This window comes from Dromiciops gliroides, chromosome 5 (genome assembly GCF_019393635.1).
Source record: "Dromiciops gliroides isolate mDroGli1 chromosome 5, mDroGli1.pri, whole genome shotgun sequence".
Taxonomy (NCBI): domain Eukaryota; kingdom Metazoa; phylum Chordata; class Mammalia; order Microbiotheria; family Microbiotheriidae; genus Dromiciops; species Dromiciops gliroides.
The window spans coordinates 300,932,417-300,956,577 of NC_057865.1; the positions used below are offsets into that span (position 1 = coordinate 300,932,417).

The 24,161-nt window shown below is 49.5% G+C and overlaps 1 protein-coding gene across 1 annotated transcript in view; it reads right to left on the reverse strand.

The window, feature by feature from the left end:
• Window positions 1-24,161, reverse strand: part of TBC1D22A (TBC1 domain family member 22A) — a 268,885-nt gene that overhangs the window by 164,302 nt on the left and 80,422 nt on the right. The window contains exons 7-8 of the mRNA XM_043969133.1: window positions 20,776-20,838; window positions 697-811 (exon numbers count right to left, since the gene is read on the reverse strand). Of these exons, the coding sequence (XP_043825068.1) occupies window positions 697-811; window positions 20,776-20,838 (178 nt within the window). The remainder of the gene's footprint in view (window positions 1-696; window positions 812-20,775; window positions 20,839-24,161) is intronic.

Genomic DNA, 24,161 nt, shown 5'->3' on the forward strand with positions numbered 1-24,161 from the left:
CATCCCCCGCCCCTAGGGAGGAATTTCCATGGAAGAGCATCAGCAGGAGGGGGCAGTTGGGGCACATCGATTCCCGTCTTAAATTTAAATGTTGAAGTGCCAGATTTGGTGCAGAGGCCTCCGAAGAGGGTTAAACAAAAGCCTGCATCCAAGTAGGCAACGTTAGGTCGCTGCCCCAAAGTTCAAGTACCAACGGCCCCCGTGCCAGCAAAGGTCAAGCGAGTCGAATGACCAGCCCAGGAGCTCCAGGTCCTTCAGGTAGGGGCCTGAGAGGGAACCAGTCACCATTGCTGGCGGCTCGCAGGAGGTGGGGTTTCCAGCAATAACTAACGTTACAAAGGAGGTCAGCTACAGAGCTGAGAAAGCTGCTGAGCCAAGGGCAGAGAATCGTCCGCGCTTGAAGAGGTATTTTAGAAATCTCTCCGGCCCCTAAATCTCATCTATTTGCACTGAAGAAGACAGAACTCAGCTCCTGGACCACTGTTACCAGAAATGACACCATCAGCTCTCCGTCCCCAGTAGTGTCGCTGGAAGAAACATCTGCAAAAACTTACTGCACATCTGGGTCTGGAACAACCCAACCCCGCCCCCCAAAACCCACTGAGCCATCAGGAGTCGCTGAGCTGAGAGCCACCACCCAAGGAAGCCAAGCCTGCTCCCGAGCTGGAGGCAACGCTGGAGGCAACGCGAGCTTACCTATGTGTTCACAAACGAAGACCACGAAGAATGGGGTGACGAGGTCATTGATTCCCTGAACGTAGCCACTGGCGGGGTGACGGATGGCCCAGATAAACAGGATTCTTTCAAAAATCTGAAACAGAATAAACAGACCAAGAGGGGAAATGAGGAATGCATTCAAGTGGACCCTGGAAATGGGTCTGACTCAACCACATCTCGCTGCTCATCTCAATTAGCAGATACAGATATACAAGTGTGAGGAAGTAATTATTCATCACTCCTTAAGCAAGCACATAAATTCCCCTCTTCCCTTTTTCCCCAACAGTGACTCCTGCTGTGCAAAGTCTGTTGGGAGCCTCGGCCCTGTTTGGGGGCAGCCTGAGGGCTGTGGACAGAGCCCATACTTTGAGTCAGAAGCCCAGGAGCAGACCCAGTCCTGTGGCCATGACTGGCCTTCACTCAGGTTTGTTTCTCCTGTACTGTATCATTCTCCTCTCTGGTAAAATAAGGATTCGAAATCTTGGCCTGCCCATGTGTGCCACCCAGCTGGTCTCAGGCTCCCATGCGAGAGTATCCCAGAAGGCCATGGTGCACGGTGACTCCCCACGTGAGCGTCAGCCATCTGCAGCAGCCTCATCATCACGGGACAACCCTCCTACTGACTGCATATCACAAGATGACTACCTCTCACACGGCGTCTATGCCTCTGTCCAAAATCTCACCACAACGGCCAGTAGCAATGGCTCTGCCAGCAGACGGGTCCACCCCGGGGACAGGCAGCAAAGTCACTCTTTCTACTTTGGTCTCAAACAACCACAAGCTCAGTCAGACTTCTCAGAAGCTACAAGGACCTCAATCAGCTCCAAGAACTCACCCATTTTTCAGCCCTTATTAGGCTAGGAGCTTAACCAAAGTCATATTGAGGGCAAGATGCTATTCAGGAAATAAAAGTTTTATTGAAACACAAACCCACAGAATTCTCCACCCCGCATTTCTGCACCAGAGAACAAAAGCCCCTCCAGGATCCTGCTGCAACTAGAGGAAAAATGAAAGAGCACTTAGTGATTGGCCGCTCTGTCCTCTGAACCATTTCTAATGTTAGAATCAGATGATTACACCTGACCCCAAATTGTGCGTGTTTTATAATGACCCACGTGTTCTCTCCCACACAAATGTCCACGCATGCACACAAGGGATGATCAGGGCACACAAACAGGTTTTCTTTTGATGTGGCCACAGAGTAAGTGCTGGAGGTGGGATCTGAAGCCAGGCCTTGTGATGGAGAGGTCAGAACTTCAGGGAAAATCCTGGCAGGGGCTGCATCCCCATGAATCCTACGGGTGAGGGAAGAGAAAGGATCCATGCCCAGAACAGTCATCTAACACTTCAGATGTGCCAAGTCCTTCCCTCCCAAGGCCCTTCACTGGCAGGCAGGACACACAGTCTCCTCCCCCATGTATGGAGGACAAACCCTGCTCCAGAGGGGTGGAGTGGCCCCATTAGCAGGAAGAGCAGGAGCCAAACCAGGATTAGAACCCGTGTCTTCTGTCGCTTAGGTCCTGCCCAGCAGAAAACAATTGCTTGTTAGTAAGGAATTAGACCTCCTGAAACTCCATCCCAGGGACAAGAGGGTAAGTCAAGAGAGCTGGCAATGGATGGACGTGGCTCTGTAGCTCGAGCCTCCTGCGCAGGCCCACACTCGGGCTGGACGAGCCCTCACACCAGTGAGAAGCAGCAAACTGGAAAGGGGCTGGATGGTCAGAGTGAGGGAGGAGCCAGAAATGAGCAGAAGAATGGGCAGAGCACGATGACCCAGAGGCATCAGGAGAAGGGCCCACCCTCTCAAACACCTCTACTACCTGCTGGACAGAGGCTGCAACCAAAGGTTAGAAGAAGCTCAACATAGAGCTGAAGAAAAGCAGGGGCACTGGAGGACCCACTGGGCTTGCCTGGTCATAGCCCCAAGCAAGCATTAAACACATGCTCTGTGCCAGGCAGTGGGCTGAGGGCTGGAGATACCAAGACACAAACCAGTGCCTGGCCTCAGGGATTTGCCACTCTAATCACCAGGCATGCACAAGCTGTCTGGAGGCTGGAGAAAGGCTTCCTGCAGGAGGTGAGACTTGGGCAGAGTCTGGAAAGAAGCCTAGGACACTGAGGCAGAAGCAAGGGAGTGGTGCCCACCATGTGCCAGGCACAGTGCAAAGCCCTGGACTTTAACCCTTCAGCAGGAACCTTCACCCTGTGACTAGACACAAGCTGTCTCTGAGGGCAGGCACTACTTTTGCTCTTACTTTGTAAGCCCAGCACTTAACACAGGGCCAGGCATATAGCAGGTGCTCCATAAATGCTCGGTAACAGACTGGCTGTCAAAGGGAGGGCAGCTAGGTGGTGCTGGATTCAGGAAGACCTGAGTTCAAATCCAGTTTCAGACACTTGCCACTTACCAGCTGTGTGACCCTGGGCAAGTCACTTAACCCTCATTGCCCCACCAAAAAAAAAAATATTTAGATGCATTCATTACCCATCCTCCAACTTCCCCTATCCCCCAAATAAAAAGTAAAAAATAAACTGAAAATGAAACCCGGATAACAAATATGGATCGTCCAGCAAAACAAATTTCTGCACCGGCTGTGTCCAACACTCTCTCACTGGGCATTTTCATTCATCCCTTGTCTGGCAGGAGGTGGGAAGCATGCTTCCTCTTTAGCCCTTCCTTTAAATTGTGGTGGGTCATCGCACTGATCCAAGGCCTCGGCTCCTTCAAAGTTCTATTTCTTCACGTTGTTGCTGTCACAGTATAAATTGTTCTCCTTCTGCGACTTCCTTTGCATCAGTTTGTAGAGATCCTCCCAACCCATTGCATCCTTCTATGGCACAGTAACATCCCACTACCTCCCCTTGCCATGATTTGTTCAGCCACTCCCCGATAGGCGGGCACCCCCTCAGTTTCCGGCTTGGGGCTAACAGAGAAAGGACTGCTGTAAATATCACTGTTCTTATTGGTCCTCTTCCTCATCCTGTGATCTCTAAAGGACACAGGTCTAGGAGCAGCATCACATGGTCAAAAGATGCATCCGTGCTACGGTTCAGTAACTCTGGGGGCCAACGGCTAGACAGCATGCCCGCTGTCACTTCTGCCCAGCTGATGGGTATGAGATGGAACCTCAGACTTGCTTTAATTTCGATTTCGCTAGTTATTACTGATTTGGAGGCTTTTCCTTTAAGATGGTTGTGAATAGCTTGTATTTCTTCCTTTGGAAACTGTTCATAACTTTCATCATCTGTCACCTGGGAAAGACCTCTTCTTATAAATTTGTATCAGGTTATTATATATTAGAAATGAAACCTTTATCAGAAAAACTTGCTGTCAGGAGTGTTTTTGCCAGTTTTCTGTCTCCCTTCTAACTTTTACTACATGAGACACGTGTGAGAACGCCTTTTTCAATTTCACTTCATTCAAATTGTCCCTCTACCTGATGAAATTCTCTGTCTCTGTCTTTTTCTGTGTGCCCCCCCCCCAGTCCTTGGTCATGAATTCTTCCACGGCCACAGATCTGAAAGGCTATTTCTTCCTTGCTTGTTGACTTGACTTACAAGGTTATCTGACATCTACACTGTGTATTCATTTGGAGCTTGGCCTGTGGCCAAAACTGAGGTCCCGCTCTCCCAGAAATCGCTGCACCCAGTAATGGGAGCACCAGAGTTGTCAAATGCTGGATGAGCATGTTCATTTGCTTCTGTGTGTGGTGGGTGTCTGAGCTGTTCCTCTGCTCAGCCTCTATCTCGGAGCATGACCCCATTCTTCTGGGGACCAGTGTGTGGTAGAACACTCTGAAATCTGGCTCATGATCCCCACTTCTTTTTTCTGTTTCTCAGTTTACATAAATCTCACTCACCACCTTTACTCTAAAACTAGAGAGATGAAAGGAGGTTGTGACGCCTCTCACGGGAACAGAAGCCCTGAGAAAGGACTTATTCCAAACCACGTGGCCAGTGGGTGGTGGCTTCAAGGATTCCTTGTCTCTGAAGACACATAAAGAATCATTCCTTCCTAGGCTGGCTTCTGACCCTGCCCTGGCCTGCATCGGCTCTCTCCCAGGTCACCACCACTCTCCAGAAGCACTGGCCAGTGGCCTTTCTTTGGTGCTCTTCCTTGGGGGGTTTGGGCAGGCTTGCACGCGGATGCCATCTCATGCCCCAGGAAAGTCTGTCCTCCCGGCTCATGGGATTCTATTCTCTCTTGGTTGCCATCCTGTCTTTTTCTGTGTCTCTTGGCTCGCTGGCTCGTTCATCACCTCCACCGTCACTTTGCTCTGTCCCAATCTGTAGGACACCCTTCGGTCTTCCCCCCTCCCCTAGGAAGGATGGGGGCACAAAGAGAACAGGAGATGCCCAAGGGCAGGGATGGCTTTGGGCTGTGTCTGTAGCCCTGGTGTCAAGCATACTGTCTGCAAGAGAAGGTATGTTGGATGAATCCATGGAAGGGCAGGAACTGAAGAAATAAAGGCCATGGGAGAGACAGCCCTATCTAGGAGTTGGCTATGAAAGAAAAACAAGATACAGAATCAGCCGCCACCTGTCCTGGGCAGGGTCTGTCCTCAGGGGGCCTCCATTATAATGGGAGAGTTAACAAGCACACACACACACACACACACACACACAGCACAAATCTAACCAGTTGCCCAATGCTGCCCTTTCTACTCCACTCCCTCCTGCCATTTGGTAATATGTTCAGTTGTGTACAAGGGTTTTCTCCAGTAAGCACCAACTGTGAGCATTTGGAGGGCAGGGCCTCTATCTTATTCAGTCTCCATATTGCTGGGCACTTAAAGCTCTGTATACAAAAGGGGCTTCATGTGTATCTGTCATACTGAATGGTGACAAAATACAATCATGTCCATGTGAATTATAAATATTAGTGCTAGCCAAAAATTCAACCAGTCCAAAATAACTCTTTAGTTCATGCTTTTCTTGGTGGAAATACTCTCTTCACTGACCCTGCTTTGGACATCAGCCTTGAAATCAGACAACCAGGTATCGAGTACCAAGCACTACTATGTTACCTGGCTAAGCCTCAGTTTCCTTATCTAGAAAAGGAGCCAGGTAGATTAGATGATCTCTCAGGTGCTTTCTAGCACTGATAGTCTATAACTCTCTGGTCAATAATATTCATCTCTTACTGGGTGATTAGCTGGTGATGAAACTCCCTGAGCTGGTCCAGGCTTCCAGAGCCATCCCCAAAGCTTTTCTTTTCTTTCCTTTTTTTTTTTTTTTTGGTGGGGCAATGAGGGTTAAGTGACTTACCCAGGGTCACACAGCTAGTAAGTGTCAAATGTCTGAGGCCAGATTTGAACTCAGGTCCTCCTGACTCCAGGGCCGGGGCTTTATCCACTGTGCTACCTAGCTGCCCCCATCCCCAAAGCTTTTCAACCCTAGTAAGAGGAGGCTGTGAGAATCAGGGTGCCACCCCGTGCTGAGAAAGACATTGTGAGAACCAGGGCGATTCCACCACCACCACCACCACCACCACCACCACCACCACCACCACCACCACCACCCCCCCCCCCCGAAGAAAGCATGTGACTAGCGTCCAGATGCTATATGTTTCATGTGTAACAACTGGACAATAATTGTAAAATCTCTAAAAGATTCTGAATTTCCTTAGACATGTTTTTGAGAAGTCTCATTGTTTGATTTGGTTACTGACAAAGCTATTTAAAGTTGTGTTAAGATCAATTTTGTAGGAAACTTTCTGTCTGATTACCAGTGTCTGAAACACCTGAGAGATTTTACAATCACGCTGGAACTCTACAGCTGAGGCTTGTTAGTCAACATGAGCAGCCACACCTGAAAGACTTTCATTCCACACCCACACCCCGAGGACATCCCAGCAATCATCTGAGAAAAGACTTCCGAAGACTTAAAGGGGCATTCTCCTGTTTTCCTTTTCCCCACTGCACACACTGTTTATAATGTCCACCTGCTAAAGGGGAGTGCCCCCATTAGCCTCTGTTAACGAGTCGCTCAATGTCTTTTCTCCCTTTTCATTCCCTTTACTTTGTTAGTCATAAGTATCTGTGATGTTACTGCTCCATGTAAGGAAATGATGTTTCTTCATGAAGCACGGGGCAGTGTGAGAACCAGGGTGCCACCCCCTGCTCAGAAAGACATTGTGAGAACCAGAGCAACGCCCCCCTGAAGAGAAAGTATGCAACTAGAGTCTGGAAGCTGCCTCTATTCATAGACCGCCTGTAAGTCATGTCAATCAATGGACCAGCCAATTAGCTTGGAGCTGTGTGTGGGGATTGCTCCTCTTCTGGTCCCACAGGAAGCTTCCCCTGGAATGGACGGGGGATTGTGGCAGGGGCAGGCAGAGTAGACAGATCTAACTTTCAGAACTTCATGTATTCTCTTTGGAAGTGTGGACATCTAGGTGAAGGCGGCTTTCTCTTTCTATCTATCTTTGCTAACCCCTAATATACTTTAATAAATGCTTAAAAGCCTGAATTGTTGCCAAATTTATCAGTAAACTTTGCTAGTTTTCCCACACACAAACACACACTGGGGGGAGGGGGGGCAGACAAAGCGATCACACAGTAGATTTTAAACATCACAAGGGAGAGTAACCCCCACAGCCCAGCCTCAGAGCAGCCGGCATCAGCTCCTGGCCACCAGGACAAGGCAGACCTTGGCCCAAAGGAGCTTCCCTCCAGCCTACACTGGGACCAGCGGTGCTGCTGCTGCCCCTTACACCAGGTTCATTTCACTGGCCAGGGGAAGGGCACCCTGAACCACACGTCCCTTGTCATCTCTAGTCACACATGCTCCTGCCCAAGAACTGCAAGATCCCTCACCAAACAAAGCTCGATGTTTGCAAAAAGAAACCGAGCACCTTGTTACTGGCAGCAGCAAGCAGAAGCCTGTGTCTGACGAGGTGATGCAAAGATAAGGCTTGTCTAGAAGAGGATCGGTCTGAACACGGAGGCTGGACCTGCTCAGGGACCACAGAACAACAACCTCCAGTGGGAGAACAAGAATCACAGATCCAACCACCCAGCAGACCTGGAGTCAACAAGCCTGGAGAGGAGACCCAGCTCAGCCACTCATGGCTGTGTGACCTTAGAGAAGTTCCCGCTCCTCTTTGAGTCTGTTTCCTCAGGAGGGGCCTGGAATTTGTGCTCTAGATCTCGGGTAGTCCAACGATTTTCAAACCCTCTCTCCTGGATCTGTTTTCCAGGTCAGCTCTTTTTCCAAGGAGATATTTCACATCGCCCTCTATTTTGTTATTCATTTGGATTTGCTTTCCTGTGTCTTGGTTTCTCATAAAGTCACTGGCTTCCATTTTTTCAATCCTAATCCTTAGGCAATTATTTTCTTCAGAGAGCTTTTCTATCTCCTTTCCCATTTGGCTTTTCAAGCTGTTGACTTTTTCCTCATGACTCTCATTTCTCTTTCCATTCTTTCCTCCATCTCTCTAAATCTTCTTCTATCCCTCCTGCTTTCTCTTCAAAGTCCCTTTGGAGAGCTTCCATGGCCTGAGACCAATTCATATTTTTCTTGGAAGCTTTGGATGTTGGGGCTTTGACTTTGTTATTATCGTCTTCTGAGAGTGCATTCTGGCCTACTTTTCCCCAAAAAAGCTTTCTACAGTCCGCTGCTTTCTCTTACCCATCTCTACCCAGAAGCAGATGTCTGACTGAAACCTGATTCTCTATGGTTGGAAGCTTGGCGTGCCTGTACCCTTCCCCAACTAGGCTGCCACCACTCGATCCAGCCCACTGGCTCAGAACCAGGGCGCTTTGCCCCAACTCTAGCAGAGATCGTAGCCACTTCATCCCAGCCAGAAGCCAAATCCCTCACCGGCCCGCAAGCCGAGCCTCAGAAGAAGCTGCTGGCGCCAAAGACTCTGAGATGCTGGGGGCACAGTCTGTTCCAGGCTGGGTGGACACACTGAGCTCCTCTCTCAGCCCACAAGCAGGTGATCCCAGTTGCCGTCTTTGGCTGGAAGAGCCTCACTCTGTTCTTATGTGGGTTAGGCTGCTCCAGGAGTTGTCTTATGGCAAATTATGAAGTGAGTGGATGGGTTTATGGGGAGCTTGGGGGAGTCACAGCCTTTCCTCTGCCATCTTGGCTCTGCCCTACAGCATCTCGCACTCTAAATCTCAAGCCATCCTCAGGTGTCTGTGGCTTTTCTTTCACACAGCCTTAGTCCGAAAACAACAGAGTAGAGACAGTATCTCACAGTTTCTACAGAGCTTTCCACATCATGATGGGTGGTGAGGACTACAGGCATCATCATCCCTATTGTAGAGACAAGGGGAGAGGCTAGTAGCAGGGCCTGAGGTCACACAACTAAGAAGAAGAGTCTAATGCAACCCAAGCCCCTGCTGGAGTCTCCCCTGCTCTGCCAGGCCTGGCACCCCTCGGCCCTGCACTTGGGCATCTGCTGCTGCTGCTGCTGCCACCACCAGGGGCTCAGCTGTACCCTTACACCAGGTACCATGAAACAGACCAACTATGATCACATCTCCAGGCAAACCTTCCTTTGCTCGCTGGGTCACAGGAACGGATGATGGGATGCTGACTGTGCCAGTCCTGACAGACAATGGAAGGAGGCCCTTCTGTGGCCAGTGGGGAGGAGAGTGAGAAGACTGAGCCTTCTCTATCCTCCCCAGAAGACCCCAGGGACGGGCAGAACATCTCGGCCCCAGACTTCACACCTGGGAAGGACTCCCCAGAAGAGCGGGCCAAGGAGGGCACCCACAGCAGCTGTCTTCATCTCTCACCCACCTCCCATGGAGCCTCCGCCATCTGTCCCACATTTCCCCCTGCCCCCAGGAGAAGGTCCTCCTCTCTGCTCGTGTCTGCAGCCCCAGCACCTGAGGACACATGGGATGCAGGCATCTGATTCTCTCTGAATATGATATTGCATCCTGAATCTTCATGAAGGCAGGACCGAACCCCAGGCCACTGGGCATCTCCAACCATCCTGTCTACCTCTGATCTAGAACCCAAGGTGGACAGGGTGCAGAATTCCTGGCACGGAAATTCCCTCCACTCAGGCATATCTGCAATCAACAGGAACTTCCCAGAGTTCTCTGGGGCCCAGAAAGTGTAAGTGGCTTAATCTGGAGTCAAAGGCAGGGCGCTAACCCTAAGGCCATACCAGGCTGTTTCACAAGCATTCACAACTGGGTTGCAGAGGGAATCACCAACAGCAAGCTTCATTCTCCTTTCCAACCAAGCCATTTCGAAGCATGACAACAGAACGCTTTAATTGGATAGGAATTAAACCCACTGTCGTGTTTTAATTTATTCTTATTGAAGTGTGGGGCCTTAAGCAGCGCCTGGAGGCTGGTTTGTGGGAAGCATTGATCTTCTGATAGCCCAGCTTTAGCACACACCCCTGCCCCGATGACAGACTCCTCACTACAGGCTGCGTCACTGAAGTAGTCATGGCCATTACAATCCGGCAGATCGAGTTCATGAAGCTATCCCAGAAGAAAGGGGTTTCCCCATCCCTTCGCAGAGGTTATCAAAAGAGAAGAGGAGTAAGGGGAATGAAGAGAAAATAAAACCAAGAAACAAAACCCGACCCCTGCAGCAGGCCAGCAGGCCAGGATCTCTGGGCTGGATGGGGCTTCCCCGGAAGAGGAGCCTGAGCCCCACGGGCAAGGGAAGGCTCCCTAGGATATCCAGCCTCCACTTGAGTGACTCCAGGGATGGGGAACCCATCCCCGACCAAGGCAGCCCTTTGGGCTCCAGACACTAGGAAGATACTCCTTGCATGTAGGCTTCCCAGAGACTTATCTTTGGGGTAAAAAGCCACCCCCCCCAAGTGCCCCAAGTGCTCAGAGTCATTTGGCACACACTGGACGAGTCACTTCCCTGCCTCCTCCTCCTCCAACTGCCCTCACCGTCCTTCCCAAAACATGGTGTCAACAACCGGATCTGAGCCCAGCAAAGAACAGGGGCCTGGCACCTGCTGACCCCTCTCCCAGCCAGCGGCACCCCAGGGACCCTTAGCTCCTTTTCAGAGAAGCTGCCAAGCAGCAGTCGGGCTGGACGGGCCTTCTCACTGCTCTCTCTGCAGCCTGAAGGAAAGTCCATGTTCCCAGTGCAGGTATCTTCCCTCCCTGGAATATTGTCCCCCCTCTCTGACCCCTCAGGCTCCTTGGAGGCCCCACCACCTGCAGGAGCCCTTCCTGGGTCCCTGAGCAGCTGTCCCCCTCCCCTCAAGGGCACCCTCCCCCGATCTCCGCTCTCCCTTTAGGGTCCGGGGCTAGTTACCCTCTTCCATGTTTCCCCCGTGCTTCACAACACCTGGCATACAGTAGGTGTTTAATCACGGCCTGCTGAATGGCTGATACTAAAGCTTCTGAACAGGTGTTTGCATGACAGGTGAGCACTTTTGTCTGCAGTCGTCATTGCCAGGTAATGACCGTGTCCTGGCATTTCAGGAGGTCCGGTGCCTGAGCTTCTGGGCCTCCCTCAAAGAATGCAGGGCCCACTCCCCAGACACCTCCACATCTAAGGCGGGACCCCGGACAAGTCCCCTCCTGTCACTAAACCTTACTTTCTTCATCTGCTCTCTCAGATCTGTCCTCCCTCCCTGCCAAGCAGGACTGTGCTAAGGGCAACATGAGCTAAGGTGGACCAAGGCCATTGGACCCCATTGTGTGAATGACAACGGGAGCTCTGACCCCCATTTCGAGCCCTTTGCCCACTGGGAGCAGAAGTCACAAGTCACAGAGAAAGTCCCTGAGACAACCCGTCCCCGTGGAATCGTGTGAACAGTATCATTTCCTCAATAACAGAATCGGAGGGGCAAGGTCTCAGTCACAGAACATTAACTCACATTTAAATGAATGCGCTGTTTAAACGGGGCTATTAGCTGCCAAACAAGGATAAAGGAGAATGCTCCAAGTAACGGGTTATGTTGAATGAATACACGGAAAATGCTCAAAGTGTTTTAACAATGAATCCTTCCTGGGCATCATCAGCTATTAAAGGTCTGGTGACATTCGTGATTTTCTTCCCTGAGCTGACCAAAGCCAATTAGTTAACAATGATATCTGCTCTGCATTCCTTGAGAAGACTCTTGTGGGGAAGCCAGCTGGTGCTCGAGAACCCTGGAGAGATGGTGATGCCACCTCTCCCGATACCTGCCAAGGTAAGGGTGGTGACCCTGGGCCCTTAACGGTGTTTCTGGCAGAGCCTGGTGAGCTTACGGTCAGGCATGGCGATGCCCAAGCACCAGTCTAAATGGGATGGTCACGGATCTGAGGTCTGGGGCCGACAGAGACCTCAGAAGTCGCTCAGAAGTCGTTGAGCTCAACCCACGGTTTTACAGAGAAACAAACTACAGCTGCAGGTCCAAAGAGGAGAGGTGCCTGCACGAGGTCACACAAGGGGTGTCAGAGGCAGGATCTGAATCCAAGTCATCTCCCTTCAACACAAGTACTCATTCCACTCTGCCCGAGACGAGTAGCACCGTCAAGTTGGTCACTGGTGTATGAATCAAAAAGATGCTCTACCCCAGAACTGGAGGGGCTAGAATCTGGATCAGTGAAGGGAGAAGGGAAGAAACGACTGGCTCTTTGGAAGTCTGTGAAAGACGGAAGCAATTCTAAACAATCACAGCTCTCCCTTCATCTTAGCAGTGATGGCCTGCCCGCCCCCGTCGATGGCCCGCCTGCCCCCTACAGAAGGCTCTGGGTCACAGCCTATCCAGTCCAAAAGCTGCTAATCCCAGTCTGGCCAGGGTGTGCCACCTTCTCCGAGGTCTGTCAACCTGCACAGGGGTCCCTGCCCAAAGACCCCTAGGGGACACAAGGAGACTGGCCATTTGGAAGACTAAAAAAAGGAACTTGATTGAGATTGAGGATATCGTCATTTTCATGATTAGTCAAAAAAAGGCAGTCAGACCTCAGGCATTTAAAAATAGCAGAATTCTCTCACATATTAACAATACTGCTTACCCTCACATAAAACACTGTGCAGTATAACTTCTGTAACAATACGATAATCATAGCTACACTTTATTTATTTGGCGGGGGAATGAGGGTTAAGTGACTTGCCCAGGGTCACAAAGCTAGTAAATGTCAAGTGTCTGAGGCTGGATTTGAACTCAGGTCCTCCTGAATCCAGGGTCGGTGCTTTATCCACTGCTCCACCAAGCTGCCCCTATAGCTACACTTTAAGGGTTACACAGTGCTTTACAAAAACTATCTCATCTTAGACAAAAAAAAAAAAAAGAATAGCTCTGCTGTGAGGATGCACAGAATGCTCAATAGCCAGAAGGCGTGTGTGGATTGGGCGTAATGAGTCAATTTGGGGGCCCCTGCCCCGGGCCCGATCAGAGCACCTGGGGAAGGTGTTCCAAACACCCAAAGTGCCCGGATCCTGGAGTGCGACTGAAGGTGGCCCCCGGGCCTGGGAATTCACTGACAACAAGGAGCAAACACTCAGGGCCTGTTCCACGGCTCCGTCCTAATTAATCATGCTGTGCTCTCATAGAACAAGCAATGATTTCCCGTTCAGTTTGTAATTTACACTCCAACCATTTCATTTGTTGGGGAATCACAGGTACCAACAGTTCATTCACCTCATTAAAATTATGTTAATTTCCAACCCTCATTCTGTCCTCAAATCACTGAACAGTAGGCGCCTACACGGGCCGGCAAGGCACAAACAGGTTTCGTTAATTTTACATTTTAAATCTTGAGGAGAAAATATTTTATTAACAGAAAAAAAATCCGACGTTAAAGGGCCCAGGCTGCTGTGACTGCTCTTCCAAGGCCTTGGTCTCCAGCTGAGTTTTCTCTCCACAAAGTCAATACTACTGAGGCCTCCAAGCACAAGCATGTGCTTCCTGATGACATCAGGGAAGGGGCAGCAACAGGGTGTCCAGGAACCACGGACGACTGACAGTATCCAAACTGGATGGCCTTCACCCGGAGGACCAGCCCATCCTGGGCCTGAGCCACTCCCAGCCCTGCCTCTGTCTGTCCCAGAGGCAGCTAACTCCTGAACCATGCAGAACGGAGAAGATCTGTCAATCCCGCTAGGAGACTCGGGCACTCCAATGACCACACACACAGGAGAAAAGAGGAGTGGTATCAGAGCTATAAAGCAGAGGGAAAAGAAATATGGCCAATGTTCAGAGGGCTGAGGGGCAAGCAGCATACTGACAGGCTGCAATTTGGAAGAAGGCCCCTACGACATCTAACCATGCTCAGCTATATTGCGACCAGGGCTACACCCCAGAGATCAAAGGCCTTCAGAGGGAAAGGGTCCAGGCGTACAAACGTCCTTCTAGTGGCTCGTTTGAGGGTGACAAAGAACTGGAAACTGAGGCGATGCCCATCAAACAGGCAAGGGCTGAACAAGGTAGGGGACAGCACCGGGATGGAGTACTGTGCTGATGTAGGAGGTGATGAAGGGCATGGTTTCTGAGAAGCCTGGGAAGGCTTGTATGGACTGATGCAGAGGGAAGCGAGCAGAACCAGGAACAATATTCCTAATAGGACTGGACCACTAAGCAGGGCTGAAAGATTCCGAACTGATCAGTACAGTGATAACCAGCAAGTCAGGGACAGAGAATAGACTGCGTCTAGAGGAGGGGGTATACTCGCTGTGCCGGAATAACATGGAAATCCGTTTTCTGGATCACGTCTGTTTGTTCTCAGGGGTTTCTGTCTCTTTTTTTAAATGGAGGAGAAGGTGAGAGGGAGAAAAAAATAAATGTCTATTAACTGGAAAAAGGGAAGAAAATCAGATTTTTGAAAAAAGAAAAGAAAAGGAGGAGGAGGCCTGGTGCACAGACCCTCTAGACCCAATGTGGCAGAGAAAAGCTCCCACCCACCTCAGAGCCAGCTTTGGTAATGGGGATAATGGGGAATGGGAAGTGCTCATACACGTGCTCGCTCGCTCTCTCTCGCTCTCTCTCTCTCTCTCTCTCTGTCTTTCTCTCTGTCTCTCTGTCTCTCCCCCATTCCTCCCTCCCTTTCTCCCCCTTCTCCCCACTTCCTCTCTTGGACTCTGAATCCCTTGTCCAGTCTATGTTTGTTAGATTAACTATATCTCTGTCCATGGAACAACTTCAAATACCCCAAAGCACCAGTGCCCCAGTTTAAGGCAAGCTCGTGTCCTCCACAGGGCTGCATCAACATGACCTAAGGCTGGCGTCTACTAAATATAAAAACGATTCATTTGAGAAGGATGAAAAGGTCAGATCAGGTCTGGGAAACACTGAAGTAGCCAGGCAGAAGAAGTCACCACACAGCTGTGGAGCCTCATGCAGACCCCATAACACAGGCACAAGGCGAGGAAGGTGCTCTGTCAACTCCAAAGGTTTCGATCTAGAGCTGGCATAATCCTTATTCAGAGAGACAACATCTAACAGGAGGAGACTGGGGAGTTCAGAAAACATGGTGGGTGGGGAAGATATGCCCCGTCTGGAACAGGAAGCCAGGCACCAGCAGCACCATAAGCTATGGGGAACGTCAAGGGGATAGGGAGAGTGGAGCTTAAACTGGGGTGGTGAAGGAGATGCCCAGAGGGGCAGGGTTGCCAAGGGGCTTGGAAGCGCCCTCCTGACAACGCTCTTCCAGCACTTGGGGGGGAAGGGGAGACTTCTAGCTCCCACAATGGCAGCCTTTTCTCTGAGCAAGGGGGCTGGTGAGTTGGGCCCTGCAGATCCAAGTGAAGGTCGACGCTAAAATCAGCATGCAAGAACTCCAAGAAGGCAGTGCATCGTTTCAGCAGTGCACTACAAAGGATGTGTTGAGTCCAAAGGAGGAAAACAAAAGCCACTCATGGGTCCCACATTTTCCTCACCCATTTCTCCCTTTGATGCAATCCTAATATGAGAGAAGTGCAGCATGAAGCACAAGGCTGGACACGGAGCACCAGCAAGGCTGACCCTTGGTGAGTCACTTCCTTCTCTGAGCCCACAACCTCCTCTAGAAGGGCCAATAATAAAAAGAGGGGTGCAGAACCAGGGTGGCTGAAAGTCAATGATCAACACCAAGGGAGACACGGATGGGAGCAATGAGGATTCTACATAAGAAATAAAAATCTATCAGCCCAATTCCAAACTTTGGTTCATGAAATCCTTCCCTGTGAACCAAACTCCAAGCCCTGTCAGAGATCAATGACCTGGAAGAGCAGGCATCTCAGTATTTCTAGTAAAAGAACTGTCCTCTCTCTCATTATTTAATTGTCCTTATAAAAAGGTTTTTGCTCAAATAATTCATCCGTCACCCTTTGCCAGCCTGCATGAATCACACATCTTTCCCAGATGCCAATCGGTGCTTATGACATTATTTCTACAGTAAATGTGCGACACAGAGAAGCTATGCAGCCTCAGGAGGAATTAGTTAGAATGTAGTGATGGATTATTCAAGAGACAGGAGATAAATTGGGGGAAGAGAAGGCACAGACCTTTCAAGCAGGCCATCACTTGACCCTAAGAATGGAAGCGTTCAGAAAGGATGTCATTGAAGCTGCAGGAAGAACAAGACTCGTGATGGACACTCATGAGCGACAGATGGTCAGACCAGGGAGTTGGGCTAAATAACCCAAGCCCTAGGTGGCGCAGTGGATAGAGCACCTGCCCTGGAGTCAGGAGGACCTGAGTTCAAATCCAGCCTCAGACACTTAACACTTACTAGCTATGTGACCCTGGGCAAGTCACTTAACCTTCATTGCCTCACCAAAAATAAATAGATAGATAGATAGATAGATAGATAGATAGATAGATAGATAGATAGATAGATAGATAGATAGATAGATAGATAGATAAATAGCCGCAAGCCCTGCTGCCCTGGGGATGGAGGGGTGGCATCGAAGCTCAGCTGGTCTCACAGTTCCAGAAAGCAAAGAGCTCCTTGCTTTCCATTGTTGTAAGGAGAAATGGCCCCCGGGTGCCCACCTCCCTGGCTTCTCTGGAGCTCCTGGCTGCCAGCTCCACCTGTCATCATGCCCATGTGTCTACTCAGTTTCTCCTTTGGGAGGAGGCGGGGCCCCCGGCCCCAACCCTCCATCCAGCCACAGGAGACAAACAGCCCCCGCACACTTGGCACAACAGCTCTGCTCTGCCCAACGCCACAGGAAGCAGAACATTCTTTCACTCAAATGTGGCCACGACAGAAAAAGCACATTGGCCAATGAAGCCACAAATGCCACAAGTCGTAGCAATGATAAGGAATAGCAGGGACCCTCCCTCCTTGTATCTGCCCTGAACTCGTTTCCTCTTCTGAAAGAGCCACTAGACCAGAAGGTAAAGGAATGTTGCTGATGTGGACACCAGACAAAACTCCTCGTGCTCATCTGATGGGCAAAACAACATCAGCATTAGGTGACAAACCAGCTGAGTGGCCAGGCCGAAGGCTGGAGACACTGGTCGACGTCCGCTTCTCAGGAGGCCCAGAATGAGAGCGCCAGACACCTGAGTGTGGCCCTGGGATCGCCAACACTACGTTTGTCACTCGCTTGGGTGAAGGCAGGGAGGACACGCTTCTCCAACCTGCATGGGATACACCTCTGGGAGGGAAGGATGACACCCGGCATGGCAAACCAGGATGCAGAATAACCCTGGATCCAGTTGGGTTGAAAACCTAAGATGACACTGAAGCAGATGGGGTTGCCTTTGAGAAAACCCCACGTGCAAACCTGCACGCTCCCTCTGCACGTGCTCATCAGGGATCCTCACGCTCGGCGTACTGATGAATCAGAGACGTTCCATCCAGCCTCTCCCACCCGAGACCTCGGCATCTACCTCTCTCTGTGTGCGTGCCCTGACCCACTCCCACCTTGTCCGTTGTCTGTGTGCCTTATTTTCAGTTCCAAAATCCCTCCTTCCCTGCAGCCCATCCCCACCCATTGAGAAGGTACGTAGGGCGATACCCATTATTAGTCACTGTAAGAACTGGTTTGGGGGGCAGCTAGGTGGCACAATGGATAGAGCACCGGCCCTGGGGTCAGGAGGACCTGAGTTCAAATCCGGCCTCAGACACTTAACACTTACTAGCTGTGTGACCCTGGGCAAGTCACTTAACCCCAATTGCCTCACTAAAAAAAAAAAAAAAGAACTGGGTTTGGGGCCCCCCTTTGGCTAAGATTAGAAAGCCTTAGGCCTTCAGGGTTTTTTAACCAGCAAAACAGGAGCATTACGTGGAGAATGATGGCATGGAACAGTAATACCCTGGCTCTTCAGAGCCTCAATTATAGGGGTGATCCCTTCTATGGCTTCTGTAGACAATGGATACTGTGGAATGGATGGAGGTGGTCCCCCACTAACTTTAACAGTAACAGGAGCTACACCTCAGTAGAGGATGAGGCCCACAGGGACTCAGGGATGTCAGAGGGGATCTTTGATCTATCCCCTACGGCTCCTTGAGCGTCTGCAATCAAAACTGGTAATAGATGAACAGTATCCCTTGGCAATTGCAGAGAGATGGCCCCATCTGGAGCACAAGATATGGTTGCTCACGACCGAATAGATTTATAGAGGCGTCAGCGTAAGTAAAAATGAATGTTCTACTGTCAAAGGCCCCAAAGATACCATGCAAGGGGTTAATTCTGCCACTCTTTGGGCTTTACCTGAGACTCCTACCACATTTAAAGATCCAAGAGCATATGCATCCAGGGTCTGGTTTAGTCACTAGGATTGATTTAGACACTCCTGTGTCCCCAACTTTGAGGGTAACATGGGGTTCGTTACTCTGGGGAGGAGAATGGATTAGTATAAGAGGGTTAATATATTCGGGGTCTGGGAAAATAAACTTTCAGTGTTTATTGTCCATTCCTCCCCTGTACACCATCATTTCTCTATATCTCTCTGATTTGTACCCCTTTAAGAGGGCCTGTGACTGTTCTCATTTTGCTCCTTTATATGTCTCTGAAAAGGCCTATAACTGTTTTGAATCTGTCTCTCTGTATTTCCCTGATAGGGTCCTTCTAGAGTTACCCCTGATTCTGATTCTGTCCTTCTGTACCTCCCTGATAGGGTGTACAATTATTCTCATTCTGTTTGTAATAAGGGCCTATAATTGTCCTGGCTACGATTATTCTGATTCTGTTGTAATAGGGCCTGTAATTGCCTTGGTTGTTTCCTCTTTGGGTAAAAAATTTCCATGATTATTCCTATTACCCCTGGAAAAATCTCTAAGACTCTCAGTCATTACCTGCCTAAGTTCCTACTTTCTAATTCTACATTCTCTCAACAAGTGTCCTATTCTCTCACCATATTGACACACTTCAGGGGTTTTGTACTGACTTTTAAATGCCTGACCTGAAAGCACTGGTGCTAGAATGCGTCTGTGGGTATGCTCTGCAGCATCCTGCATGGGGGGCAGTTTCTGCTGACCTGATTTTAAAGACTGGTCAAAATCTGTTTCTGAACTCAGGTCATTTCTGGCAGAGGAAGCTGTACAATCCTTTCTCTCTCTCCAGCATTGTATGAGAAAATACCGTGCTAGAATATTAGTAAAGGAGAGAAGAAAAATTACAATCACTAGAGCTATTACTATATTGCCACAGTAAGGCTCAATTTTAGTCAAAATGTTCTCCGTAATATTAACCATGGGCTCAGTGGGGAAGATAGACATAATGCGGTCCCAGAACACCCCGATGTAAAAAGGCAAGAGGTAAAAAAATATTCAGTCATGGCACAGTTTAAAATGGACTGGCCTTTCTCCGACCAGCAAAATAAATGCTAATGCTTGAGAGGCTTTTGAAATTAAGGGAGGCAGTGGGGAGTGGGGGGGGGGGGGGGGGCGGGGGGGGGGGGGAAGATATACCAGGTTAGTACTCCTAGAAGTTCGCCAGTGTGAAAAAATTATAACTGGAAAACTTTCTAGCTGAAAACTATAAGCGGGCTGGCTATCTGAAAGTTTCTATAGCTCCTATCTGACTATCTGACTGTTGCTAGCTGTCTGCCTATCTGGAGGCTTTTATCTGCCTAGCCAATCTGCAAGACCTTTAGGAGTAATTCCAAATTGTTCTCCCAAATGGTTGGACCAGTTGACAACTCCACTAACAGTGCATCAGTGTCCCTATTTTTCCACATCCCCTCCAGCATTGGTCATTTTCCTTTTCTGTCATATTAACCAATCTGATAGATGTGAAATGGTACCCCGGGGTTGTTTTAATTTGCATTTCCCCAATCAATGGTGATTTAGAGCATTTTTTCATGTAATTATTGATAACTTTAATGTCTTCTTCTGAAAACTGCCTATTCCTATTCTTTAGCCATTTATCAATTGGGGAATGGTTCTTACTTCTAGAAATTTGGCTCAGTTCCCTTAGTTTTTGAGAAATGAGGCCTTTATCGGTTTCCTGTTTTTCATCTCTCTCGCCTCTGTACCTTCCCTGAGCCCCAAGACAGCTGCCTCCCACCCACAGTTATGCTAGCCATCGATCACAATCCACTAACATGCCATGACCGCTCTAAAACCTCAGCCAAGCTCCCTGACTACACCTCCTCCCAACCCTGGTGATCTCCAAGCACTTATCCTGTCCTAATTTGCTTTTATTCAGGTATGTAGGTGTCTAACAGCCCCCTCTAAGCCACAAGCCCCTTGAGTGCTGGCCTTTCCCCATACCTCCATGAGTGCACCAAATACATTAGGGATTTAACAAACAACCATCATGAAATACAGCATTATGTCCAAAGGGCCACAGTCCAACAGAAGGTGTGTTTTTAAAAAGTCTAATGCTGTGCAATCTGGCCAAATGCTAATAGGAACCATTAGAAATGTAATAAATGTCCTTCGTTAAAAGGCCACTGGGGGTGCCACAATGCATGAAGCACTGGGCCTGGAGTCAGGAAGGCCTGAGTTCAAATTTGGCCTCAGACACTCCCTTCTGTGTTTAGCTCTATCTGTTTCTGCTTCCTCACCTGTAAAATGGGGACAATAATGGCCTGAACCTCGCAGGGTTGTGAGAATCAGATGAGAAAAGTGGGCAGCGCTCAGCCCAGCAGAGGCCACAGGGGGTGGCTGTTACTGTTTCACGCTGCTTCCTTCTCACACGGTCCAGCGAGAGCTCCTGCAGCCATCACTAACCCTCCTGCCAAAGAGCCCTTACCTCGGTCACTTTGGGCTGGAGTATTAACGTCTCCGGACTCATGCGGGGGATGTCGATGTGAATCTGAGGAGAGAAGAGAGTGGAGTTAGCTCATCCAGCACTGTCCCAGAGCCTTCCCGAAGGCCTCCCACCAAGAAAAGTTCATGCAAACAGCTCCCACACTGTCACCTCATCCCCCAACCCACAAGCAGGTCAAACACACGGGAAAGGGACAAAGCGACAACTCAGCTCTAAAGAAGACTTAACCCCCGCTCACCAACTGTGCCTTTCAGCATAATCGTCCACTGAATGATCGCACCGGGGGACCTAAATTCTCAGGGAGAGAACGAGTTCCCCAGAGCAGTCTGTCACATGGCAAGGAAGAGCCAAACACACTTGGTCATAGGAAATCGGGAACTTTCCCCAAAGGCCCCTGAGCAATAGAAGGGCCCTCCTCCCTTAAGCCCCTGCATGCCTGGGGAGAGCCCTGACCACTGTCCAGAGGAGCCACCAGAGGCTGCTGAGGAGATCAACCCTTGTTCTACAGCTCCTCTAGAGCTGCTGAGACAACAGAGAGGCTGAGTGACTTGCCCAGGGCCACACAGCCTTCCTGCTAGCTCCCCAGGCGTCCCTGCACAGTGCCTCCTTTATTTCTCTGATTTTTGTGTGATTTATGTGGGCATTGAGTCTAAGGGCCACAGGTACAATCCTATGATCTATTCCCTTGCTGTCTTTATCTAGTCACACTGTTCTCCGGCCTTTGCTGCACTTAGACATGGGGCCAGGTCTGCAAAGAACCCTGGACTGGAGTCCAGACCTTACTCTGACACTAACTGTGCATGGAATCCTTATTCTCCTCTTCTGTGAAATGGAGCCAGTATAATAGATGGCTATCTTGTAGAGGTCTTACAAGGCAAATGCTTTACAAAACCTACATAGGCCCTGCTATTCCTGCCACGTACTATTTTATCAAGACATCTGGGTGGCACTGCGGCCTGGAGGATTCGTCTTTCCTGACTTCAAATCCAACCTCAGACACTTACTAGTATGCGACCCTGGACAAGTCACTTCACTCTGCCTCAGTTTCCTCATCTGTAAAATAAGAGAGAAGGAAGTGGCAAACCACTCCAGTACCTTTGCCCAGAAAACCCCAAAGGGGCTGGACATGATTAAACAACACCATTTCTTTTCCTTTCCTTTTTCTTTTTCTTTTTTGCGGGACAATGAGAGTTAAGTGACTTGCCCAGGGTCACGCAACTAGTAAGAATATCATTTCTTTCTTTTTTTGGTGGGGCAATGAGGGTTAAGTGACTCACCCAAGGTCACACAGCTAGTCAGTGTCAAGTGGCTGTGGCTGGATTTGAACTCAGGTCCTCCTGAATCCAGGGCCATTGCTTTGTCCACTATGCCACCCAGCTGCCCCATATTTTCTTTTTTTCTTTTCTTTCTTTTTTGGTTTTTGGTTTTTGTGGGGCAATGAGGGTTAAGTGACTGACCCAGGGTCACATAGCTAGTAAATGTCAAGTGTCTGAGGCCAGATTTGAACTCAGGTCCTCCTGAATCCAGGGCCTATGTTTTATCCACTACTCCACCTAGCTGCCCCCAAGAACACCATTTCTTTTTATCAGTGTCACTGACTACCTGCATGTCACAGGGCCCAGTGAAATTAAAAACATCCTGAGGGCAAGGGCAGTGTTTTCTCTGAACTCTGTACCTCAGCTAACTGCCAGGATATGCTACTGCTAGGAGACTTGAGATCCACAAGCTGAGCCAGCTCATTTCAGAGAGAAGGAAATTAAATACCCAAAAGGTAGAGTCACTTCCCCAGGGTCACACGACTAACAAGTCACTAAGCAGGGCAGGAAAGCCTACTCTTCGGAGTCGTGATCCAGATAATTTTCTAGCACACCACTGAGACTTACAAGCACAGTGCAGTGCGCACAGTAGGCATTTCATCAATGTAGCGTGAACTGAATTGTTAGCTTTCCTCTTCAACAAGAAAACAAATTCCCAAAAGACCAGGGCCACATCTTTTATACCTCCATGGTCACACAGCCCCCAACATGGCCTAGCTAGGCCTGGCAAGCACTGCAAAGTATGGATCATTGTCAGGTTTGCTTCCTGTTAAAGTGGAAAAGGTTCAGAAACTGTTCTCAGATGACACAGGGGAAAAGCAATAGCTGTTTCCCAATTAGGAAGAGAGCAGGCCTTGGGCCTTTTAGTAACATAATCCATAGCAATTAGTAAACATTGATTTCCAGCCTCCAACCTGAGCCGGAGTCATTCTTGTGTAACAATGAATGGCAAACAAGTTTTTTGCGGTGACAGTTTTTCACGCCATAGGAGGAAATGTCCTTACAGAATCCAGGAAAGTCTTCAAAAAAGGGTGTTTGTAAATCTCTGAGACTGAGCAGCAGAACACTGACGCAGGCGACGAGAAGAGAAAGAGTGGGGCAGAAGCAGCAGACTGCGAATCGTGGTGAGACTCACAGTTAGAAGAGCGTATACTCCAAGCTCTTTATCTTCCAGATGACAAAACTGAGACCCAGGGAGGTGGAGACAGACAGCCAGGAAAGGGCAAAAGACAAATGTGAACTCAAATCTTCTTAGAACTCGGATACCAGGGTTCATCCCCTGACATCGAGTCGAGTCTGAGAAAAGCAGGTCCTGGGTCTGTACTCAAGCCAAGAGTTCCCTCTACCACGTACTGACTACTTGACATTCAATCAGTCACTGAACCTCTCAGGGTCTTACTTTCCTCGTCCAGACAACTGTGAGGATAACTATACTTACTGACTTTACAAGCTGGTTCAGAAGGATCAGACAAGGTTCAACTCAGGGAATGAAAGAATGAGCAAATGCGAAGGCGTTTCCCAAGTGCTTCCCACATGCCCAGCCCAGTGCTAGATGCTGGGGATCAAAAGGGAAAGCGTGAGATGGCCTTGCCTTCAGGGAGCCCAGACTCTGAGCGACAATACTAATGGACAGGCCCAAGGTCCTAGGGTTCAGCTGCAGAAGAGACACTAAGGCTGGTGGGTCTTAGGTTATAATAGCCAGGATAGGTGGACATAAAGGCACAAGACACGGGGAGGCCCCGAGGACCTGAGAAGGCAGTGCCAGGGGAGATGGGAAGGAATGAGGCCGATGGCCTCCATTGCATTTAAGCCTTGGGAACGTGTATGCAGGCCGGATGGGTTCCAAGAAGCCTGGACTAGGGGTGAGATGAAAAGACAGGCTGTACGACTGCACCGCCATGATGGGGCAGTCTGGATGCAGCAGCCAAACTGACCAATCAAAAAGCATTCAGTAAGTGCCAGGCACTGGCCTAGGCACTCGGGACACCAAGCCAAAGGACAAAATAACCCTACTTACAAAGAGCTTAAGTCCTAACAGGGAGACAGAAAGTA